General features: G+C 38.3%; 2 protein-coding genes across 6 annotated transcripts in view; one reads left to right on the forward strand and one right to left on the reverse strand.

The window, feature by feature from the left end:
- LOC109935633 (rap guanine nucleotide exchange factor 1-like) overlaps nucleotides 1–7,132 on the forward strand; it is a 211,055-nt gene extending 203,923 nt beyond the window's left edge. For all 5 annotated transcript variants that reach the window (XM_048613629.1, XM_048613630.1, XM_048613631.1 and 2 more), the window contains 2 exons: nucleotides 5,622–5,750; nucleotides 6,257–7,132. In XM_048613629.1, the coding sequence (XP_048469586.1) occupies nucleotides 5,622–5,750; nucleotides 6,257–6,407 (280 nt within the window). In that variant the 3' untranslated portion in view covers nucleotides 6,408–7,132. The remainder of the gene's footprint in view (nucleotides 1–5,621; nucleotides 5,751–6,256) is intronic.
- A 2,311-nt stretch (nucleotides 7,133–9,443) lies between these two features.
- nup188 (nucleoporin 188) overlaps nucleotides 9,444–21,859 on the reverse strand; it is a 102,852-nt gene continuing 90,436 nt past the window's right edge. The window contains exons 35-36 of the mRNA XM_048613387.1: nucleotides 21,058–21,187; nucleotides 9,444–19,203 (exon numbers count right to left, since the gene is read on the reverse strand). Coding sequence (XP_048469344.1) covers nucleotides 19,024–19,203; nucleotides 21,058–21,187 — 310 coding nt within the window. The 3' untranslated portion in view covers nucleotides 9,444–19,023. The remainder of the gene's footprint in view (nucleotides 19,204–21,057; nucleotides 21,188–21,859) is intronic.

Genomic DNA, 21,859 nt, shown 5'->3' on the forward strand with positions numbered 1-21,859 from the left:
AAAACTCTCGCTGTCTGCTGTAGGGAAGTTGTTTGAATTGATAATTAAAGAGAACATAGTCGTGCACTTAAAAAATCTTAATGTAATTGGGAAGAGTCACCATAGTTTTGTGAAAGGGTTATCATGTTTAATCAATGTACTGGAGCTCTTTGAAAGAGCAACTTGTGCCGTGGAAAAAGGGGAGCCTGTAGACATGATATATAGGGATTTCCAGAAGGAATTAGTTAAGGTGCCGCATCAAGTGTTGTTACGTAGAATGAAAGCTGTGGTTTAGGGGTTAACATTAGCACAGGTAGATGGGAATGTGAAATTCAAAATACAAATGTATTTGCCATTCAATCAGACAATGGCTAAGCAAGCTGAAGGAGCCAAACTGTCAACTACTTCTGTTTTGTATGTCTGTGGAGTGAGATCTGAACCCCTGACCACCTGAAGCAAAAGTACCACCATCTTGTAAAATAATAGATTGTACATTAAATGATACAACAGGCCATTACTGTGACATAGCATATCATCATAGGACATCCACAGTTGCTAATTTATCAAATTGCTTAACTAATATTCAGTACTATATGAGGAGAAGTTTCCTCCAGTTAAACATTGGGAAGACTGAAGCCTTTGTTTTCGTTACACATGGTTCCAAATTTTGTTCGTTAACTACAGACTCCATTTGTCTGTCTGCAAACCACTTGATTGTGCCACTCTTGAGATAGGAAACACCAAGGTTGTGCTTCAATGAATCCAAAATGATCTGACATCCTATTCATTCTGTCATTTAGAACTGTCCATTTCTACCTGCATGACTTTATCCTCGACTCGGCAAGTTTGCTGAAACCCTTGTTTGTGCATACATTACCTCTAGACTCAACTATTCCAATGCACTCCTGACTGGTCTTGCACGTCTACCGCCTTGAGCTTGAGGTTATTCAAAATTCTGCTACCCAGATGTCTTGTTCCCTTATTTTGCCCCTGCTTGTTGACTAATAGTGGCTCCCAGTCAAGCAATGTCTTAATTTAAATATTCTCCTTCATTTCCACCTGAGATATCTGCGCTGCTCAAATTCTGGCGTCTTGGGCAACTGATTTTAATCACTTCACCATTGGTGGCTGGCTCAAGCCCTAGCCTCTGGAATACACTCCCTACAGGTTTTGGATTCTCCTTCAGTACGCTGTGGAAAAATTCTTTGACCAAATATGTGATATTTTATCGCATTAATGGTGTAAATTGTTGCTCATGTACTTCCTTTCATCATGTTTCTGTGCCTAAATCTATAAGGAAACTGCACCACTTCCAGTAGGAGGGTTTTAATCAGTGTTTGAAGTTTACATTGACCATATTTTCAATTCAAATTGCCTTAGGAATTTGTTCATATTTACATTTATTATAATGTGTGTCTATTCAGTCTGCATTGTACAAAGTCTGCATGACTCTGTCTGCTGTCATTTTTTGCCCTCCATCCCTGTTTTACTTGAAGTTTATACTTCACTGCAACTGACACCCAACTAAAATGGAAAAGATGGCACAACTATGGCTAACAAAAATGAAATTAGGGATAGTATTAAATTCAAGGAAGGAGGGTACAAATTGGCCAAAAAATGCAACAGGCCTGAGGATTGGGAGCAGTTTAGATTTCAGCAGAGGACAAAATAATTGATTTAAGGCGGAAAAATAGAGTAAGAGAGTAAGCTTGTGAGGAACAACAAACAACGTAAAAGCTTTAGAGAAAAAGATTAGTTAAGACAAATGCAGGTCCTTTGCATTCAAAAACAAGTGAATTTACAATGGGGACAAAGAGATGGTCGAACAGTGGAACCAATATATTTTGGTTCTGCCTTCACAAAGGAGGGCACAAATGTCCCAAAGCTGTTGGGGAGTACAGGGTCCAGAGTGAGGCAGTATTAGTAGGAAATGGTGTTGGGAAATTGATGGGATTAAAGGCCGATAAATTCCCAGGCCCAATAATTTATATCCCAGAGCATTAAGATAGTGACCCTAGAAATAGTGAATGTGTTGGTGGTCGTCTTTCAAGATTCTGTGGATTCCAGAGCAGTTCCTAATGAGTAGAGAATGAATTCCATTATTTGAAAAAGGAAGTAGAGAGAAAACAGGGACTCGGCCAGGTTAGTCTGATTTGTTTTGGGAAAAATGCTAGAATCCACAATAAAAGATTTAATAGCAAAGCATTTAGAAAAGGCTGACATGTTTAGGCAACTCATTGATCACAAGTTCTGACGTGCCACAGCAAAAAACTGCAACGACCTCCTCAGAAGACAGGCACAGGATATGACCGATAGAGTATTCTTTGTCGTCCAGTACTTCACCAGAACGGAGAAACTGCGCCATGTTCTTTGCAGTCTTCAATGTGTCATCAATGATGAAAAGCATCCCACAAAATCATCCCTACACCTCCACTTCTTGCCTTCAAACCACCACCAAACCTTAAACAGACCTTCATTGGCAGCAAACTACCCAGCCTTCAGGTCAGCATCGACCACAACACCACACAACTCTACTACGGCAACTACTGCAGGACATGCCAGATCATCGACATGGATACTACCATCACATGTGGGAACACCACCCACCATGTACCTGGCATGTGACTCAGCCAATGTTGTATATCTGATACGCTGCAGACAAGGATGCCCCAAGGCATGGTATATTGGCAAGACTATGCAGGCGCTACGACAACAGATGAATGGACAGCATGCAACAATTGTCAGACAGGAATGTTCCCTACCAGTTAAGCTTCAGCAGTTAAGCACATTCCGCTTCTGATCGTCAGGTAAGTGCCCTCCAAGGCAGCCTTCAAGATACACAACAACTCAGAATCACTGAGCTCAAACTGATAGCCAAGTTCAGTACACATGAAGATGGCCTCATCCGTGATCTTGGGTTCATGTTGCATGACAATTGACACCACCATACTATTCTATAAAATCTTCCTTACTGTCCTGCTTTGACACCATGACCTTGATAACTTACGATCTCTCTACCTTAATTAGTTTGTACAGTTCTGGTTACTTGCTACTTTGATTAGATCCTCAGTATGCAACTCTTAAATCTTTTATGTTATTCCAGTCATTTGATTTGTCCCCAGCACTACCTTCCTTTTAATTTTTTTGTAATTAACTCTCTGCCTCATTTAATTGGATTATAGATCATCCCTACACTTGTTACTCAGCTTTACTTATACCATCTGACACTGTTGATCAACAATAGAGACCTATTATTGGTCTGTCAACTCTCCACTTGCACCATTTATCTAATCTTTTGATCTCTCTGCCTATAAATTCTGTGCCGGTGTGGTTCTCTTCACTTCACCTGACAAAGGGGCAACACTCTGAAAGGTTGTGATTTCAAATAAACCTGGTGTTGTCTGACTCCTGACCATGTCTAGACAGATTTAGCATGAATTTATGAAATGGAAATAGTGTTTGACAAATGTACTAAATTTGTAAAATCCAGTCGGCGTAAGCAAGTTGGACCAAAGGGGCTGTTTCCATGTTGTATGACTCTGTAATTACATTGGTAAGGGAGAGCCAGTGTTTCTGGTTTACTTGGACTTTCAGAAGGCTTTCAGTGAGGTCCCCCATAAAAGATTAGCATGTAAAATTGAGGTTAAAACGTTTGGGGGTAGTGTACTGAAGATGGAGGATAGAGAATTGGATGGCAGCCAGGAAACCAAGATTAGGAACAAACCATCCCTTTTCAGAGTTGAAGCCTCATGATTTAGGTGAGGGAACTAAATATAATATCTCCGAGTTTGCAGACGACAAAGCTGGATGGGAGAGTGAATTGTGAGGAGGATGCAGAGATGCTGCTGTGTGACTAAGCAAGTGCCTGGCCCCAGTGGTCTAATGGATAAGGCATTGTCCTCCTAAGCCAGAGATAGCGGGTTCTAAGCCAGAGATTGCGGGTTCAAGTCCCGTCTGGGGTGTGTTGAATTCTGTCCTGAAATGCTGTTTGTGTTTGAGAGCGCCACTGTGGCTCAGTGGTTGGCATGTTTTACCTCGTAACGCCAGGGAACCCGGCTTGGATTCCACCCTCGGGCAACTGTAAGTGTGGAGTTTGAACATTCTCCCCGTGCTTGCTCTGTGTTCCTCCCACAGCTCAATGATGTGAGATGCACAGGTTACGTGGCTTGCCATGCTAAATTGCCCACAGTGTGACGCGGGTGCGTAGGCTATCTGGATTAACCATGGGAAACATGGGGTTGCAAGAATAGGCTGGTGCGGTGGGTGAAATGTTCTTCAGAGGCTCAGTGTAGACTTGTTTGGGGCAGCATGGTGGCTCAGTGGTTAGCGCTGCTGCCTCACAGCACCAGGGACCCAGGTTCAATTCTACCCTTGGGCGACTGTCTGTTTGGAGTTTGCACGTTCTCCCCGTGTCTGCATGGGTTTCTTCTGGGTGCTCCGGTTTCCTCCCACAATCCAAAGATGTGCCGGCTAGGTGGATTGGCCATGCTAAATTGCCCATAGTGGCCGGGGATGGGTCTGAGTGGGATACTCTGAGGGTCGATGTGGACTTGTTGGGTCAAAGGGCATGTTTTTCCTTGCTGTAGGGATTCTATGATTCTAAAAGAGTGGGCAAATGGATGCCTGATGAAGTATAATGTGGATAAATGTGAGGTTATCCACTTTGAGAGCAAAAACAGGAAGGCAGATTCTTTTCTGAATGGCAATTTAGATTGCTAAAGGGGGAGGTGCAACAGGACCCGGGTCAGTTTGTACACCAGTTGCTGCAAGTAAGCCTGCAGGTGGTGAATAAGGCAAATGGAATGTTGGTCTTCATGTTGAGAGGTTTGAGTACAGGAGCGAGGATGTCTTGCTGCAATTGTATAGGGCCTTGGGAGGCCACACCTGGAGTACTGTATGCAGTTTTGGTCTATAAATATGCATCTAACTCAACAGCTTTCTGAATGGTCAGTGCTAACTATTAATCATGGTTAGTTGCATTGGCTTTATTCCATTCACTAGTGGAGGCAAATAAATTTGAGCTCAAATCTTGAGTGTGAATAGCAAGTAAGAACAGCCACTAACTGTTGTTATTTAACAACAGTGTGGAGCTGGAGGAACACAGCAGGCCAGACAACATTTAGAGGAGCAGGAAAGTTGACGTTTTGGGTCGGGATCCTTCTTCAGAAATGGACAGGTGGAAGGGAGCTGGGAAATAAATAGGAAGGTAAGTTGGATGGTGATTGGTCAGTGGGATGGGTGGGGCAGATAGGTGGGAGAGACGATGAACAGGTTATGTCATGTACCTTCCCCAGCCCCACCACTCCTCTCTTGATCTCCCAGTTCCCTTCCACCTGCCCATTTCTGAAGAAGGGTCCTGACCCAAAACGTCAACTTTCCTGTTCCTCTGCTGCCTGGCCTGCTGTGTTCCTCCAGCTCCACAATGTATTGTCTCTGAACTCCAGTATCTGCTGTTCTTGTTATCACCACCTGTTGTTATTTACCTTTATACTTCATTAAGTTTAGTATGCACTGCAAAATGCAAACGTGTTGTAAGCTCTATCAGGAATTGATTCATGTTCAGTTTCTTCTAGCCCACAGCCACACTTGTGCATATAGGTTGCCAAAAACTTTTTGGATCTTTACTCCTCTTGTTTTTATAGGGGCCTCATTCTACAGGACCTGACCTTTGTGCATCTTGGCAACCCAGATCTAATTGATGGAAAAATCAATTTTTCTAAACGGTGGCAACAGTTTAATATCTTGGATAGTATGCGACGCTTCCAGCAAGTGTAAGTATTCATGAGTCCCAAAAACATGCAGCTTCACTCTGAAGAGATAGATGGATATGAAGAAAACTAGTAATCATGGGTCCATGCTAAATGCTACACAACCATTGTTGGTTTAGATCCACTTTTGGCACTGTTGTGCTTTCTTTTGTTTTTATGCTAGCTGAATGTTTTTGATTCCTGAGAGGCCAACAAAACTCTCTGTCCAAGTTCTCTGTCAAGTTGAAATTTTAACTGATTGCTGGGCAGTGCACCATAGGCTAATATAACTTGCATTCTACCTATGGGAAAATTGATGTTTTATTTTGTAATCTCCCAGGCTTCCTGCTTTAGAGAAAAATCTGTGTACTGTATGTCATGAATAGGCCCACCCATTAATTCTCAATTTATGGGGTACCTTCAGAAAGGCATGAGTTTTTAGTGTCAGTCTTTCAATCTCCATTTGCGCTGTCCCTCAAAGCGTAACACAATTAAGACTGAAGATAACTTCTGTTACTTTTTCTTTTCAGTCATTATGAACTAAAGCGCATTGATGATATTGTTATATTCTTCAATGACTTCAGCGACCACCTAGCAGAGGAAGCACTGTGGGAACTGTCATTAAAAATCAAACCACGCAACATTCAGCGACGGAAAACGGAGCGTGAAGAGAAAACTTAAATTTCAGCAGTGAAAACTAAACCTTAGATGGCAGCTAATGAACCCCTTTAAATTACTTGCTTTATTTACCTGAGCTGCAGAAGTCAATTCGTGCTTCACCTTCGGAGGTTTGTTTTTAAACAAGACTGTAGAACAGGTGGCATCGCGCTAGGGAAATGTCCCAGATTTTATGCCATTGCCTGCATTCAATTTGCTTTCCTACCACCCGTGCCAAGCTGGTTTCAAGCGTCCAATGGTGGACCTATCCATACAGCTCACTTTAAATGGCCAAATGTGGCCTGCAGATAGACTCTGCTTTGGAGACTGTTTAACATTGTTAGGTATAAAGGTACGACGGTTCACTTACTGGTTGTGGACTTCTGTTTATAGTGGTACTAACAATTGCACAGGAAACCTTAAAATATTATTCTGTACTGTAGGAGAAAGACTGTAAATACCAGAATGCTAAGTTGATGTGCTGTGTTGGGTTTTTTATTTTGCATGAGTAATACTGGATGCCAGTAATTGAGGTTTTGATGGAAAAAAACAAACTAAACTGTACATAAGAGACTGAAAGAAGTGTTTTAGCCAGGCTGGTACTGAAAGGACTGGGATGCTCTTGACCATTGTTCAACGTCCTCAATTAGCAGACTTCTCATAAGGCGTTAACATAAGTGGTTGTACATTTTGTGCATGGACTCTGCATTATGGAATTTTAAAATGTTAAGCAGAGATGTTTTTCAAAAGTATTGTCTTTTGTTTACTGTTGATAATTAAGCTGCAGTCGATCATTTTCAGTAATGGGAGAATGTTCTGAAGTTGAAACTGGAGGTTTCTGTACATAGCTGACAAATTAACTTTTCAAAGCAATGGGTTGTGTGCTGAGTTTGACTTTTCAACCCATCCAAGTAGTCAGTGATTTCACCTGTGTATGCCAGGTCTTCATATTAACTTGTGAAAGATAGATGCTGCTGGGTAGAGTGGTGCCCTTGCTGCTTTAGGTTTTTTAGGCACACATTCAGGTTATTAATATTGTCTGTCTAAGTCTGCACATCTAGAAAGGGAATCTGATACCATTTTTGATAAGTTGGCAACAATTATTTGTTTGACCTGAAATTCCTCCCTAAAGATATAACACATTAGTTCAGGTAATAACAAATCTGTATGTGCTGAAATTCATAATGATTATTTTCGGTGTCACCATGTTGACTCTAAATTATTATTATAGGTTTAAGAAGTCAGCAGTATTAGTTTTAACCCTTTCACCAGCACGGACTTAGTATAGTGAGGAAACACTTTTTATAGTTGACAAAGATGTGTGGATGCCCTGAAATGTATTAATGTCAAAAATTAACATTCTTGGTTTTCTCACGGGGACTGTTTTAATGCAGACTCTCAAAATTATGTTTCAGCACTTTTCACCACAGTCCCTGTTCTCCAGCAGATGGCTCAGGTCCCAGGATGAAACAAACTAAGGGCACATTTGATGAGTGAATTAAGTGAGTGTTGTATACAAGACCCTGTTTTACAACAGCAAGTTTAATTTAAACTATCATGTCATCCGAGTGCATTGTTTGAGAAATTTCAAATGTAGCATAACATAGTCAAGTTATGAATGATGAAATTATTGAATTTAGTACAGGAAGAACTGTTTTAACATGAACACTGACCTGGAAAAGTGGTTAAATCCAGTCTCTCAACTTCATATTCTTAAGTTCTGGTCTCCATTTGTTGTGCTGCCAATTTTAACTTTAGATGCATGCAGGACTTGTGATACCTACCTGGTAGTGAGGATATGGAGTAGTAGTTTGATTTGTATGAGCACATTGTGCCCAATAACTTCAGCAAGTTTGGCAGCATCTGTGAAGAAAAGTCAGAGTTAACGTTTCCGGTCTGGTGACCCTTCCTCAGAACCGGACCAGAAACAATAACTCTGATTTTTCTTCGCAGATGCTGCCAGGCCTGCTGAGCTTTTGCAGCAACTTCTGTTTTTTGTTCCTGATTTACAGCATCCGCAGTTTTTATTTTTTTTATGCCCATTAACCTGTTCAGAATTGTGAAAGTGTGAAGATGATGTTTTAATGTCGAGACACAACCATAGAGCAATGTAATAGAATTTCTGTCCATTTTCTCCCTACTTTGTTTTCAATGAAAAGGAATATCACTTCTAATGCATGCCCAAAAGGTTTCCTTTCACTCTACTTGGTGAACTGAGTAAGCAAGCTTGACCTTAGTTTAGAATAGGTTTAATTTCAGAATTGGTTTCTTTACAAAATGATGGCAAGCCGATTGTGTCAAAAAAATCAATCAAATTAATAATAGCTCAGAAAGCAGTTAGTTAAGATAACTACTGCGTACACTAAGTATCCACTTAGTGTGCCTGGACTGGATTATCAGATAAGAGGCGCATTATCCATTGGTTGTTAAAACAAAGAAACTCTTAACACTTGAACTGTGAACGTGCCCCATATTTTGGCCTCCATCTGCTGAGCTGGCAGCAATAACTTTATATTGTTTTAAAGTTTGTTATAGGTGATCAAAATAAGACATTTGGACAGTTTTAAAGTTGGATGTTAATTGATTTATCTAATGATTTAATACATATAGTATAGTTCCATTTTGAGGAAAAGTATTTCACAATTACCAGATCATCAGTGGTTTGTATCCTACAATATTGGAAAACAAAGTTTTTCAGAAGATTTGTAGCTTGGGTTGTGGATGAAGTTGTAGAACTGCTCGCTGAGCCGGTGTGTTTGGTTGCAGAAGTTTCATCACCCTGCTCAGTAATGTTGTCAGTTCGCCTCTAGGGAAGTGCCAGTGTTCTGTCCCGCTTGTTATTTAAATGCTTTGGTTTGCTGGGGTGGTTGGTATCACATCCAGTTTCAGACTGGAAGTGATGCCAACCACCCCAGCAAACTGAGGCATTTAAATAACAAGTGGAAAGAACACCAATGCTTCACCGGAGGCATGCTGACCATGTTGCCTAGCAGGGTAACGAAACATCTGCAGTCAAACACTCCGGCTCAGCGAGCAGTTCTACAACCTCATTAGAAAACTGTATTGTAACTGATATCGTCTGGGTATCAAAATTAAATTTTGGGTATGATTTCCAATTAGATTGCATGTTTCTTTATACTTAGAATATCACTGATGAAACTAGTATGTGGGTATTTCAAATCTTAATTCAAACAATTGGCTACAGTTGTAGAAACTCAATCTGGCTCGCTGACTTAAATCACGTTGTTTATTGTTTTTGTTTCCTGGTCTGTATATTAAGTGGATAGCATAAAGTTATGAAACAATTTCTAGTATTCAGCTTACTTTTAGGTCTGCTAAGTGCCCTTAACTTGAAAAAAGTTTTAATCCCAGACCAGCAGAAACAGAAGATTTGGGTTTCTGGGGCTTTCTATTGAAATTCTAATTCTCAATTGTGTTTGTCAGAGAAAGAGAAGTTGTAAGTTGGTCTATCTGCAGCCATGAAAATTAGTAGCTGTAGTAACCAGATTTGCAACCAATCTCCAAATGTTTGACATGAGTTAGAAACTGTACTTCAAATTAAAATGTGAAGTTAGGGCATTGATGTCTGTCAATTTACACCATACGTTTAACCATCACCCATTTTGTGTCTCAATATCCTTAGTGGTCTTTTTCAGAAAAGTTAAGATGCTATTCTTGCTTCTCTAAAACACTTTTATTGCGCTTTTGTTCTTTTAATCTCCCAGTCTAGATGCATCCTTCAGTTGCTTCCTCCTAATCATATTACTTTCTTTTTCCTCAGATCTTTTCTCAGTAGTTTCAATAATACCTTCTGTTAGGTGTCAGTTTTTCCCTTGAATCTTAGCAGCTTCCCATGTCTAGCATCTATCATTTTGCATTCTCTGTATTTAGGTTGTATTTCTTGACCTAACTTGAGGGCGTGACAAATGCTGGTCATGCCAGTGATGCTTTCATTCCATGAATTAATTTTTTAAAAAAATTCTGCTACTCACTTTCACCTGCATTGCTAGAAATTTTCATAATATTGGTCTTGCTCATATCAGTTTACGTGTCATGGCCTGAACACTTTTTATCTGCCAACAATTGTAGTTCATTCATGATATTCAACACCTGGTCATGAACGCATCTAACACAGTCAGAGTCATAAAGCATGGAAACAGACCCTTTGGTCCAACTAGTCCACATTGACCAAAATCCCATATTAAACTAATCCCACTTGTCTGCATTTGGCCTATATCCCTCCAAACATTTCCTATTTGTGTGCAAATATTTTTTAAACATTAACTGTATCCACATCCACCACTTCCTGACAGTTCATTCCACACACCAACCACTTTGTGTTTTAAAAAAAAAACCTTCCCCTCTCACTTTAAAATATGCCTGGTTTTGAACTCCCCCATTCTAGGAAAAAGACTCCTGCCATTCACCTTATCTGTGCCCCTCCTGATCTTATAAACCACTATAAAGTCACCCCTCAACCTCTTGCGCTCCAGTGAAAATAGCCCTAGCCTATTTTTATAACACAAACCCTCCACTCCCAGAAACATGCTGGTAAAACTTCTGACCTCTCTCCAATTTAATAATATCCTTCCTTTCAGCAGTACTCTAGAAGAGGCTCACCATATTGAGGTTGTACAGGATGTTGATGTCTCACCTCCTCAATTCAGAGGTCTGAGCAATGAAGGCAAGCATGCTAAATGCCTTCTTAACCGCCTTGTGTACCTGTCACGTAAATTTCAAAGAGTTATGTACCTGAGCTCCTCGGTCACTGTTCTGCAACACTACCCAGGGCCCTATCATTAACTGGACAAGTCCTACCCTTGTTTGGTTTACCAAAATGCAATACCTCAGTTATCCAAATTGAACTCCATCTGCCACTCCTCAGCCCATTGACCAAGATCTCTTTGTTATCTTAGATAACCACCTTTGCTGTCCACTATAGCACTAATTTTGGTGTCATCCGCAAACTTACTAACACTGCTTCCTCTATTCTTATCCAAATTGTCACTTCTATAAACAAAAGTGGACCCAGACCTGATCCCTGTGGAACATTGTTGGTCGCAGGCCTCCAATCTGTCTCCTGGTAATGGAGGACAAAACTGATTTAATTTAGTTTAATGATCTATCACTTTGATACACCAGTATGATGACGCAGGTTTTCCACCTCAGTCATTGGAATTTTATAATTTTAAGACTGATTACTTAACTATTGGTCCACTGTCTGCCAACGTATCTGTTCATCCAGTGATGCACTCAGAAATGGCCTTAACTTTTGCTCTAAGATTAATCCCGGCTTCCCCTACACAAAAATGCATAGGACAAGTAGGTACTTTGCCTTATATTGTCAATACTCCATGTTAATGATTCTTATAAATGATTAAATCGTGGAATCCTGCTGTTTTGAATTCCCACCTGTACCAATGCACTATTTTAAGCTAGAGTTTGCACATTTGTGAAATTATCACTAATCAGTAAAATCATTTTATGGTATTTACTGCTTGAAAGGTGAAATAATTTTGATCATGTGCCCATAAAAATAATGCAATGGTTCATAATTGCACCTCTAATGTTTTTGGAAATCCAAACTTCCAACTTAAAGGGACAAGCTACTGTCTCCCACTCTAATATCTTTGGATATGCTGGTGCCCTAGTGTTCCTTGTATAAAATGGTGCATTGACGCAAATCTGACTCGGTCAGGAATGTATTTAATTCCGATTCATGACTTTTGAGCTGTGTACCTAGGATTTTTGGTACTGTTTTGGAGCTATTTTCACTGTCCTATGAATAGAACAGATTAATATTTGAAGTCCAGATTTCCCAATTTCTTCTTTTCAAAGAGATAATATACAATGCTTCGTTATGTAGCCTTGAAGGAAGTGATGGCCTCCTGTTGAGCAGAGTTCAAATGATAGCTGAGGTAGGTGTTTAAATTCTGCTTCTCTCAGAATAACCAAGCAACAAACTCCACTTGCATTTTTTTAAAAATTTCTTCTGTCTAGTCAGATGAAGGTATTTCCTATGGAAAATTATTCAAATTATATTATAGTTTGCTGAGTTAAAGAAACTGCAGACATTTTTGATTGTTTGAGTTCTTGCATTGCATAGACACAGGTTTTTGAATTTTTAAAATTTAGCATTGTGGCTAAAATAATATATTTTTGTTTTTACCTGTCTTGGCTTCCACCTTTTGAGCAGCAGCAGCTCACTATAATCCAGATTGGCCTATCTTGAGTGAATTGTGCTTATGATCAGGTATTTTATTAATTGCAGTGTAGAATTAACAACACTCTTAATTGATCAGCCCTTAAACATAACTTTCAATTTACAATAAGAGCCTTTAAAAAAAGCTCTTAGTCATCTGAATGTAAGAGTTCTTTTTGAGAGCATAATGGTGTTAACTTACAAAGAAACAAAAGATCCAACATTATGAACTTCAGTTGAATGTAATGTCTCTTTGACAAGAAGCTTGGTGAGCTCCTGGTTCCTTAAATTCAAATTGGAACCACAGTTAAATAATAACCAGTTGATTGCTGGATTTGGAGGTGGTTAAGCTATTGATCACTTCTATCGAAAGGTTGAAATCTCACAGCTGAAGTGCATTATACAAACGAGATGGAATTGATACCATCTTGCTAAATAGTAAGCACAATGCACTTAGAACATAAGTTGTGTTAAATCTGAAGTTAACTATGTGGTGACTCTGCATTCTCAACTGTACAAAAATATCCATTTAACTGCCTTCTCAGTTAGATATTGGAACCAGTTTGAATAGTACTTTTGCTCATTTTGTGTTGCCAAAATAGTAACTTCAGTAAATACATCAGTGTATATACGTCATTTTATATGTATATAGACATTAAAAAAAAAAGTAACCTCAAAGAACCATTTTTGATTTTTTTCTTCAGTTTTGAATAAAAGGGAGTACAGGGCATTGCCACACACCGGGCCATTGAGAGACCTTACCGAAGCACCTTACATAATGTTTTTGTGGTGTGGAACTTGCACCAGCTACAATTTGACACAGGAATAGGTCACTTTTGTAATTATGCTTAAAAATCATATGGCATTTGTCTACATTTTTTGGTTATTAAGTACATGTTATTTTCATTTTTAAATTGGTTGTCTCAATGCAAGTGTGGGTCCCATTTAAATTAAACTAAGTAGATTAATGCAAATTCAAATGAGACTTTTTTGGTCTTCAGGCAGTGTTTAAACTGAAATTGTGTTGTCTTATTACTGAAATGGTATCATACTAATTTCTTGAAGTTAAAATTTGTGGTTTTACCCTGAATGCTTAAGTTGTGAAAGTGCCCTAACTTTGCAGGGATTCTCTCAGAGCCACACCCTAACACTGCCGATGCTGGCCTCCTCTTTGCTTCAGTACTTAATTGTATATTCTAATAGTTATGTTCCTGCAACCATTTCAAATGTGTAACTTTTTAATATAAATAAAGGCTAAGTTCATGTTTACAGTGCATGCAGCAGACTGCAGATTAAAAGAAACAATCAAAGTCTGTGGGAACCTGGTGCCTCTTCATTTCAGAGTGCAGAGGCAGAACTCTGCCTCTGCAGCTAATTTTCACAGGGTTGAGCTACGTAAGCATTTGGTTCAGATTTTCAGCTAGACCATAACTACAGTTTCCCAACAGGCTCGCATGTTAGTTGAGTTCTCTCAAGCCGTTTTAAAAATTGCACAATATTTGGATCACTTTACTGAATATGAAGGATAGCTAAATATTTAGATCCTTGTTCTGATTCAGGATTTATCCAATCGTATAAAAGAGCCATTCTTTGCAGTGGCCAAATTTGTAAGAATTCTAAATTGCAATCGGACTGATTTTGAGCTTGCTCTTTTCAAAAGCCATTTAAACAGGTAAATAATCGTGAAACATTTTGCTATATTCTAACTATTAAACTTGACTGACACTTTCTTCATAGCACACATCACTTACATTAAAGAACTAGTTTAGTATTGACTATCTTGCTCAAGTTTGCTTTGTAATATTTTAGGAACTCAGTGAAACTTTCTTATTAAGTATAGAATTGTTCTTGATTTAGTGCAAATAGGATTTCTACTTGGTTATTGCATCTAATGTTCTAGAATCATTGGTTTTGAATTTTCTGAAGATGCATATATTATATTAAAGATTCAGTGAAGACCCCCAAACCACAAATGGGATGGTTAAAACAAACTAAAAGATACATTGATCATGTGTTGTTAATCAGGAAAGCAAAGTTATAAAACTAAAACAAGGACAGGGAATGGAACAAAAGAATTTTAAATTATCAGTGGCATGATAGGAATACTAAATTACTTACATCTGAAGTTAGTACAACCTATCAGATGAATATGGTGGGTGATAATCTGCTGCTTCAAAGGAACTGAAGTCATTGTAGGGAAGAGAGACATATAAAAATTAGAATTAGTTCTGCTGGTCCTCCAGCACAGTTCCTTAATGTAAACCCTTTTCATTAAATGTTTTGACACCAAAGATTTCAATAAAGGCACTGGAAAAGGTAGGGAGAAAATATAGAACAGCACATCATTCAGCAAATTACCTAAATCTACAAAATTGATCCATCTATACCATTATCAATCCTTCATGTCAGTCTGCTCCGGTCAACTGAGTTCCAGGCCCTGTAGCCTCATTCTCTAAGGCATAGCTGAAAAGCAGTCATTTCACTGACCAGCTCAGGCTTGACAAATTACTAAGAAGAATCAGATATTAATAGTGCAACAATGAACAAGCTGTAACTTCCTATGAGAACATTAAGAAGCCCGGAAATAGTCATTCAAGAAATTTAACTAAACCAAAGGAGCAATCAAGGTTAAAGACCATTTGAGCACTGATATATCCCTTCAAATATGCTGATGTGATGCATAAATGCAGAGACCAGTTGTCTACAGTATGGAAACAGGTCATCAATCTATGTCACTTCTAGAAATGATAAACTTGCATCTGAACTGAGTAGTGGTGTGTTCCCTATAAGCGGTCTGAAAGAAGCCAAACAAGTCATTGGACTGTGATCTGAAAGTAGATGTGAACCTCTCCAAAATATGTTATTGCAAAAAATGAAGTAGTGTTAAGAATTATTTAAGTATTTCATTCTTGAAGGAATATTAAGTCTTTAAAATATCAGTAAGCAGCAAAACTTCAAACACAATGCACATATTTAATAAGGTCACAAAACCTAAACACATAGTCAAGCAGCATGAAAGCAGACCTTTTGGTTCAACTCATCCACACCTACCAGAGGTCATAAAATGAATTAGTTGCATTTGGCCCATGTCCCTCAATCCTTTCTATCTATATACCCATCCAGATGCCTTTTATATATTGTAAATGTACCGGTCTCCAGCATGTTCCATACAAGCACCAACCTCCATGAAAAAGTCACTCCTCAGGTCCCTCTTAAATCTTTCTTCTCTCCTGTTCAACCTATACACTCTAGTTTTGGACTCCCCTACCATGGGGAGAAAAACCTTGACTATTCGCCCTATCTACACCCCTCATGATTTTATAAACATGAGGTCACCCCTCTAGCCCCCAATGCTCCAGGGGGGAAAAAAAAAGCCCTATCCTATTCAGTCTCTCCCTGTAACTCAAACCCTTCAATCCTGGCAACATTCTTAAATGGATTCCCCTTGACTCACTGACCCGTAAGTACTTGAGTACAACAGGGTCAGTGATTTTTCTCAAAAGATGAATTACGAATACTACTTAAACTGGATAGCTGAATGCTGTTGTCCAAAACTAATGTACTGTATGTCTGAGAAAAAGCTCAGTTCAGACCAACTTTACTGCTTTGACATAAATCGACTCAAATTATATAGCACTTTTCCACTGTTCTTCTAAATTACTATTTCTGTATAAAAGTCATTTACTTTGCATAAAGTTTGTTTTGGAAAAAATCCCACATTTATTTTCTGTTGTGAAGTTGGAACAAGAACAACCACAATTGAGTCTGGAAAGTTACTCTAGCCTTAATTTTTAAGTACAACATTGAAAATTTCAATGCAGTAATAAGTACAGCAAAACTAAAACATATGCACATTTGTCAGGAATGTTCTTCAAAAAGCAATGTTAATTTTGGTTGGCTTTAAAAAAATATACATAATATTAAATCCCTAAAGTTTTTTTTAAATCAAATGTTACACATAAATAATTGAGAAAAATATACAATTTCTTAGGTTATCCTTCAGTCGCCATAAGAAATGGCAACTCTGTTCGGGTTGCACACAGCCCTGTTATTAAAATAGTGAACCCTCATCATCCTGATTGCAAATGATACCCTCGAGCTTCGGCAAAGAGAGCGGTGAGTCTCTTACTGTAATATATTATCAATACACACATCTGGCATAAGCAAATCTTACCTTACTCAGCCATTTTCAACTGGTGAAGGCAGTATGTTGAGTGCAGATGAAGTTAAGGAAATCATTTAAATTTCATTTTGAAATGCAACTAATTTTGCCAAGCTTTGGTGTTGCAGTAAGTTTAAAAAAAATGCTATGAAGAAACAAACTGTTGCAATCTTCTGAGTAGTTCTGTTGAAATCCCACCATGTGGCAGTTAATATAACTCTTTAGTGCCACAATGTTCAACACCAGGTGGAACCCAAAAGAACATTCATTAATCAGGTGGGATATTAACAGTGAACAGTATGTGCTCACATATAAAGAGCTTTTAAGGCAAGTAAAAAAAGTAGATGCAAGTGGTGGCACATGAAGTAAACTGAGGCAGTAAATTTTATTTCCACATAGGTGAAGCAAGCCCATAATTAAAGCTAAAATGGCAATAAACACCTTGTAGTGGAGCTGCTTTTTAAATTTAGTGCAGTTGAATGCATGGGTCTAGCAATGTGATTTTGATCAGACCAGAAAATCAGGAACCATCACAAGATTAAGTTTATTCTTCAGCTTTTTAAAAGCTTTTATAAACTTTAAAACCATCACAAAAAGGTAAATCAACATTGTATAATGGTAGAGTGTCCCAACAATAAGTTACAAAATGAATGGCAGTTTCACAAAGTGACTGCAAGATGAGTCTTTCAATTAAGTTGCTTGTGTTTATTACAACAATCATTGGGACAGTTACAGTGACTGAAATGTCTAAACTTTTTCCAACAGGATTCAGAATTTCATTGATGTTTTGAGGAATGGTTGTTTCTCATTAAATTTCCTGATTTAGTGTCTTTATTACATTTTTTTAAACCAGTGTTTTCAAGAATCCTATTCTATGATTCTGTTGTACTTTTTTTGTTTAACAATAAATTAGTGGCCATAATCATTGATTTATTTTAAAACTTTCTTTTATCACTATATCTCACTGTCTCACAGTCTCACAAAATTCCCTGCCACACTTGATACCAAAGTCAATGGGTTGTTCAGGCTGTTGGGTGTAACTTGGACCCAAGCTGAACATTTGAGTTGTAACATTGTCTGCATCAGGTGGTCTGTTAAGCTTTTTAAAATTCTTAGCTACTACTGGAGGAGAAGGCCTCTAGAAAAAAAGTTGGTTTTCTTCACTGAAGAAGTAGTCACAGGTATAAAGTTGTGGTCTGCAAGTCATGGACACTTTACAGCCAGAGCAAATTAGGTTCCCCCACCCCCACGATTTCTGACAGAACAGTCACACAAGGTTGCCTCTAGTTATTGCAAAATCTCAAGTAAAAATGAGTGCATCCAGTAAAAATCAAATATTAAATAAAATGTTTCTGCTAATTCACATAGGATTGTCTAAAAACCCACTCATTAGCCTTTTAACCTCTTCTGCAAGAGTTATAGTATTTTGTTTATTTGAACCTTGGAAATTACTTAACTAAAAAAACGTACTTTGGTCAAACAACTGCCAGTACTTGTTTTTTTGATGCAGCAGCACCTCTAATCAATCTAAAAATGAACAGTAATGAATAGTACTTACACCCACAACAAAAGTAGCTGCAACTACACATCTAAAATTCATTGGTAAGTTTTGCAGGAAATGCCCAAAGGATGAACTGTGTCAGATATAAAGTAATGAGTAGCTGTAAAAAGATTATAAACTGTCATAGCATTCCTAACCAATCTGAAATGCTGTTTCTTGATAAGTCTCAACAGAGATGCTTGCAACACACGAACCCAACCAGGGAGTGTTGTTTCCATGGCAGCTTTCACTGGTGAATAGGTTTCACATTTATTATAAAACTGGAATTAAAGATGCCTTATAAAGATGCAACTAACACAGCACGACATCCCTTCAGAATGACTTTTTTTCCTTGAACCCCTCCTATTCATTAACATTACAATTCTACAGTAGAAAGTCTCAAATGGCTTGAGGTACATCTTTACTGTCACAAAACTAATAGCAGATGCGACTGTACAATTCTTCAATTGTTTATATACAGCTACCATTTATTCAAATGGGCTGTCATGATTATATTTTGTAATGTAATTCTATTTAACTTTGAGACAAACAAGTGGATCAGCTGAAAATTGTTTACCAAAAATAAGCATTTTCAATAACAGTTTCAATTAAAATAGCCAGAGTCCTATTCTGACATGTTCACATGAGCTTTGGTCAGTAAAAACTGCTGCAAATGAAGTTGTACATAGTCCAGAGCTAGAAAGCATTGAAGTTTAACAGAATGGTTGATCCTATTCTATCTCTGGATCTGTCGCACAAAGGCCTGGACAAGCTGGATTAATGGTTCCTGATTCTCAGGACTCAACTTGGATATGGAGCAGCTGGATTTGCTTGGAGGAGACATCAGTAAGGCCGCAGCAGGGGAACATGGTGTGCCACGACGGGAATAGCGAGAAATGCTAGACAAAACTGTACTCTGAAACAGTGACAGACAATAAACATTACATGAAACATTAAGAAAATCTAAATAAAACTAAATTCTTCAGTATACTTTCTACAACAAAGTTGCTCATTTCTTTGATCTAAACTTTAACCTCTAAAGAACAAACAAGTACAGATGCTTATTGATTCATTTGTAGTTGTATATCAAAACTGGTAAAATATCCTAGACTGTGTCCTTAGTCCAGGTTCACTGGAGACTTAACCATAAGACATGGGAGTAAGCCATTCAGCCCATTGAGGGTGCCCTGCCATTAAATGGAGATCTGATAATCCTCAACTTCACCTTCCTACTTTTTCCCCAGATTCCCTTGAATTTGCTTTTTTGTTTGTTCATTCACAGGATGAGGGGATTGCTGGCTTGGCTAGCATTTATTGCCCAGAGGGCAGTTAAGAGTTAGCCATTTGCTGTGGGTCTGGAATCATGTAGGCCAGACCGGGTAAGGATGGCAGTTTTCTTCCCAAGGACATTAGTGAACCAGCTGGGGTTTTCCTACAATCAGTGCATTATTGGTCATCATTAGAGTCTTAATTCCAGTTTTTAAAAAAAATTGAATTGAAATTCCACTAGCTGCTGTGGCAGGATTCAATCCCGGGCCCCCAGAACATTACCTGGGTCTCTGGATTAACAGTCCAGTGATAATACTGCTAGGTGGTTGCATTTAATGATCCAGCCTCAATAGTCTTCTATCATACAGAATTCCACAGATTCACAACCATCAGGAGAAATCTCTCTTCATCTGTCTTAAATGTGTAACCCCTTGTTCTTAGATTACGCCCTTTGGTCCAAGATTCTTTAGAAGGAGAAACAACCTCTCTCTATCTACCCTGTCAAGTCCCCTAAAAATCTTCTATGTTTAAAATACAATGGGAAATTACTTGTGACCAATTACCCAAGCCAGCTGGACCTTCTAGTACACACAGCTATTCTGTTACACTTTATTTCCAAATTGAATAGAACTGATTGTACAGCAGAATTGTGTTCAAGTATTCAAATTACTCACCACTTTGCAGTTTTGATAACATGCCAAATATTTTAATGTCCTCTGTTGTATAAAGCACCCATAAACTCTCAATTTCATTTGTCAGTATGGCTTTAAATTTTGTTTTCTATAAAGTGATAAAATTAAAGCAGCCAGACAAATTTCCAACCCATAGTTTGATAATCATTATCTGATGTGTGAACATTCCAGCCCTCACCAATTCCACGATGCAATCTAGGGTCTAGGCAGAAGTATTTTTTATGCCAGTTGATAATTACCACTAAAGAAAAGAGCAGTAAAAATGCTAAAGAAACCAGTGTGAATAAGGACCAGCATTGGAAACAAAGGCTCAAGAATTAGAACACAGGAAGCAGAGGGAAAAAGAAATTCTATAAACCGACAGGGTAAGCAGCGATCTGCAATTAATTTCTATACTGTATTATGTATAGATATGCATGCACACTATATTTTCCTGCTCTGATTTTTTTTGTTGATGTTGGCAAAACAGAATGCAAATGTGAATCTCATTTATACTTACAGCCAACATTTGCCAACTTTGGTAAATGCAAGAAATTACATCAAAATGGAGAACGCTTTTACAATTTTTCCTCTGTTTCTTATCACAATTTGTGAAGTTATTTTCCTATAAACTTTTCAGGATGTGTTGAAATGAGGAAACAAGCTGTGTTCATCCAGTTCTACACCTTGTTATCTCAGATTTTCCAGCATCTGCAGTTCCTACTATCTCAGATATCAAGCAAGTTTCATTTTGAGAGAGTGACTAACTAATACACAGTATTATTTGTAATTATTAAACAGTTTAGAGCAGTGTGAAACTGAAAAGTTACCAGTTCTGAACTTAGTTCCTGTTTCATCCTCTGCTTATCACGTGAGTGAACAGATGGATCCTTCAAATAACGGACCGCTTGTGAAATCAGCACATAGAAACAGTTTTCCATCGTGAACATCAGAAGGGACCTTCAATGCAAGAAGATTTGATTAGCCTAATTAGGGAAGGGAAAAATAGAACTTGCACTTATTAAGGCCATCTTTAATCTCATGAATTCGGCCACTGGAGGCATCTGAACACTATTCATGGCAAGTTGGAAAAAAGATATAAATTTGAAAAAGTAGCAATCAGAAAAAAGATTGAAAGACAATTTATTGAGGAATGGTAACTAACCATATAAAGTATGATAGAACATGCATTTAGATATGCCCAAGTACTTGATGGAGAAGCATAGCAGACACTTTAGTTAAAACATAAGGAAGGCTGGGAGAACTTCTCCATTCTTGTTCAGCTGGTGCCATAAACCTTTTACCTGGCAGCACAGAGATGCAACTTAATGTTTCATTTGAACATTTCAGACTCAGTCAGTACAATATTCTAGCACATAATCTAAGCTGATGTTTCGGTCTGAGCTTCAAACCTAAACCTGTGACTCGGGCAAAACTGAAGGTTCAATCACTGAGTCAAAGCACCTTCAAAGTTACTGACGTGATTCTGATAAGAGTTTGGCCAGTGGTCTGATTTTTTGTGAAGATTAGTTGAAAACCATATGAAATATTACAGCTTAGTAAATGACATTTTTGAATTTTGAGCAAATATAAGCCTTGTAATAAACAAAAGAACAGCTGGTATGTATTAAG

Source organism: Rhincodon typus, chromosome 28, assembly GCF_021869965.1.
Source record: "Rhincodon typus isolate 14 chromosome 28, sRhiTyp1.1, whole genome shotgun sequence".
NCBI lineage: Eukaryota > Metazoa > Chordata > Chondrichthyes > Orectolobiformes > Rhincodontidae > Rhincodon > Rhincodon typus.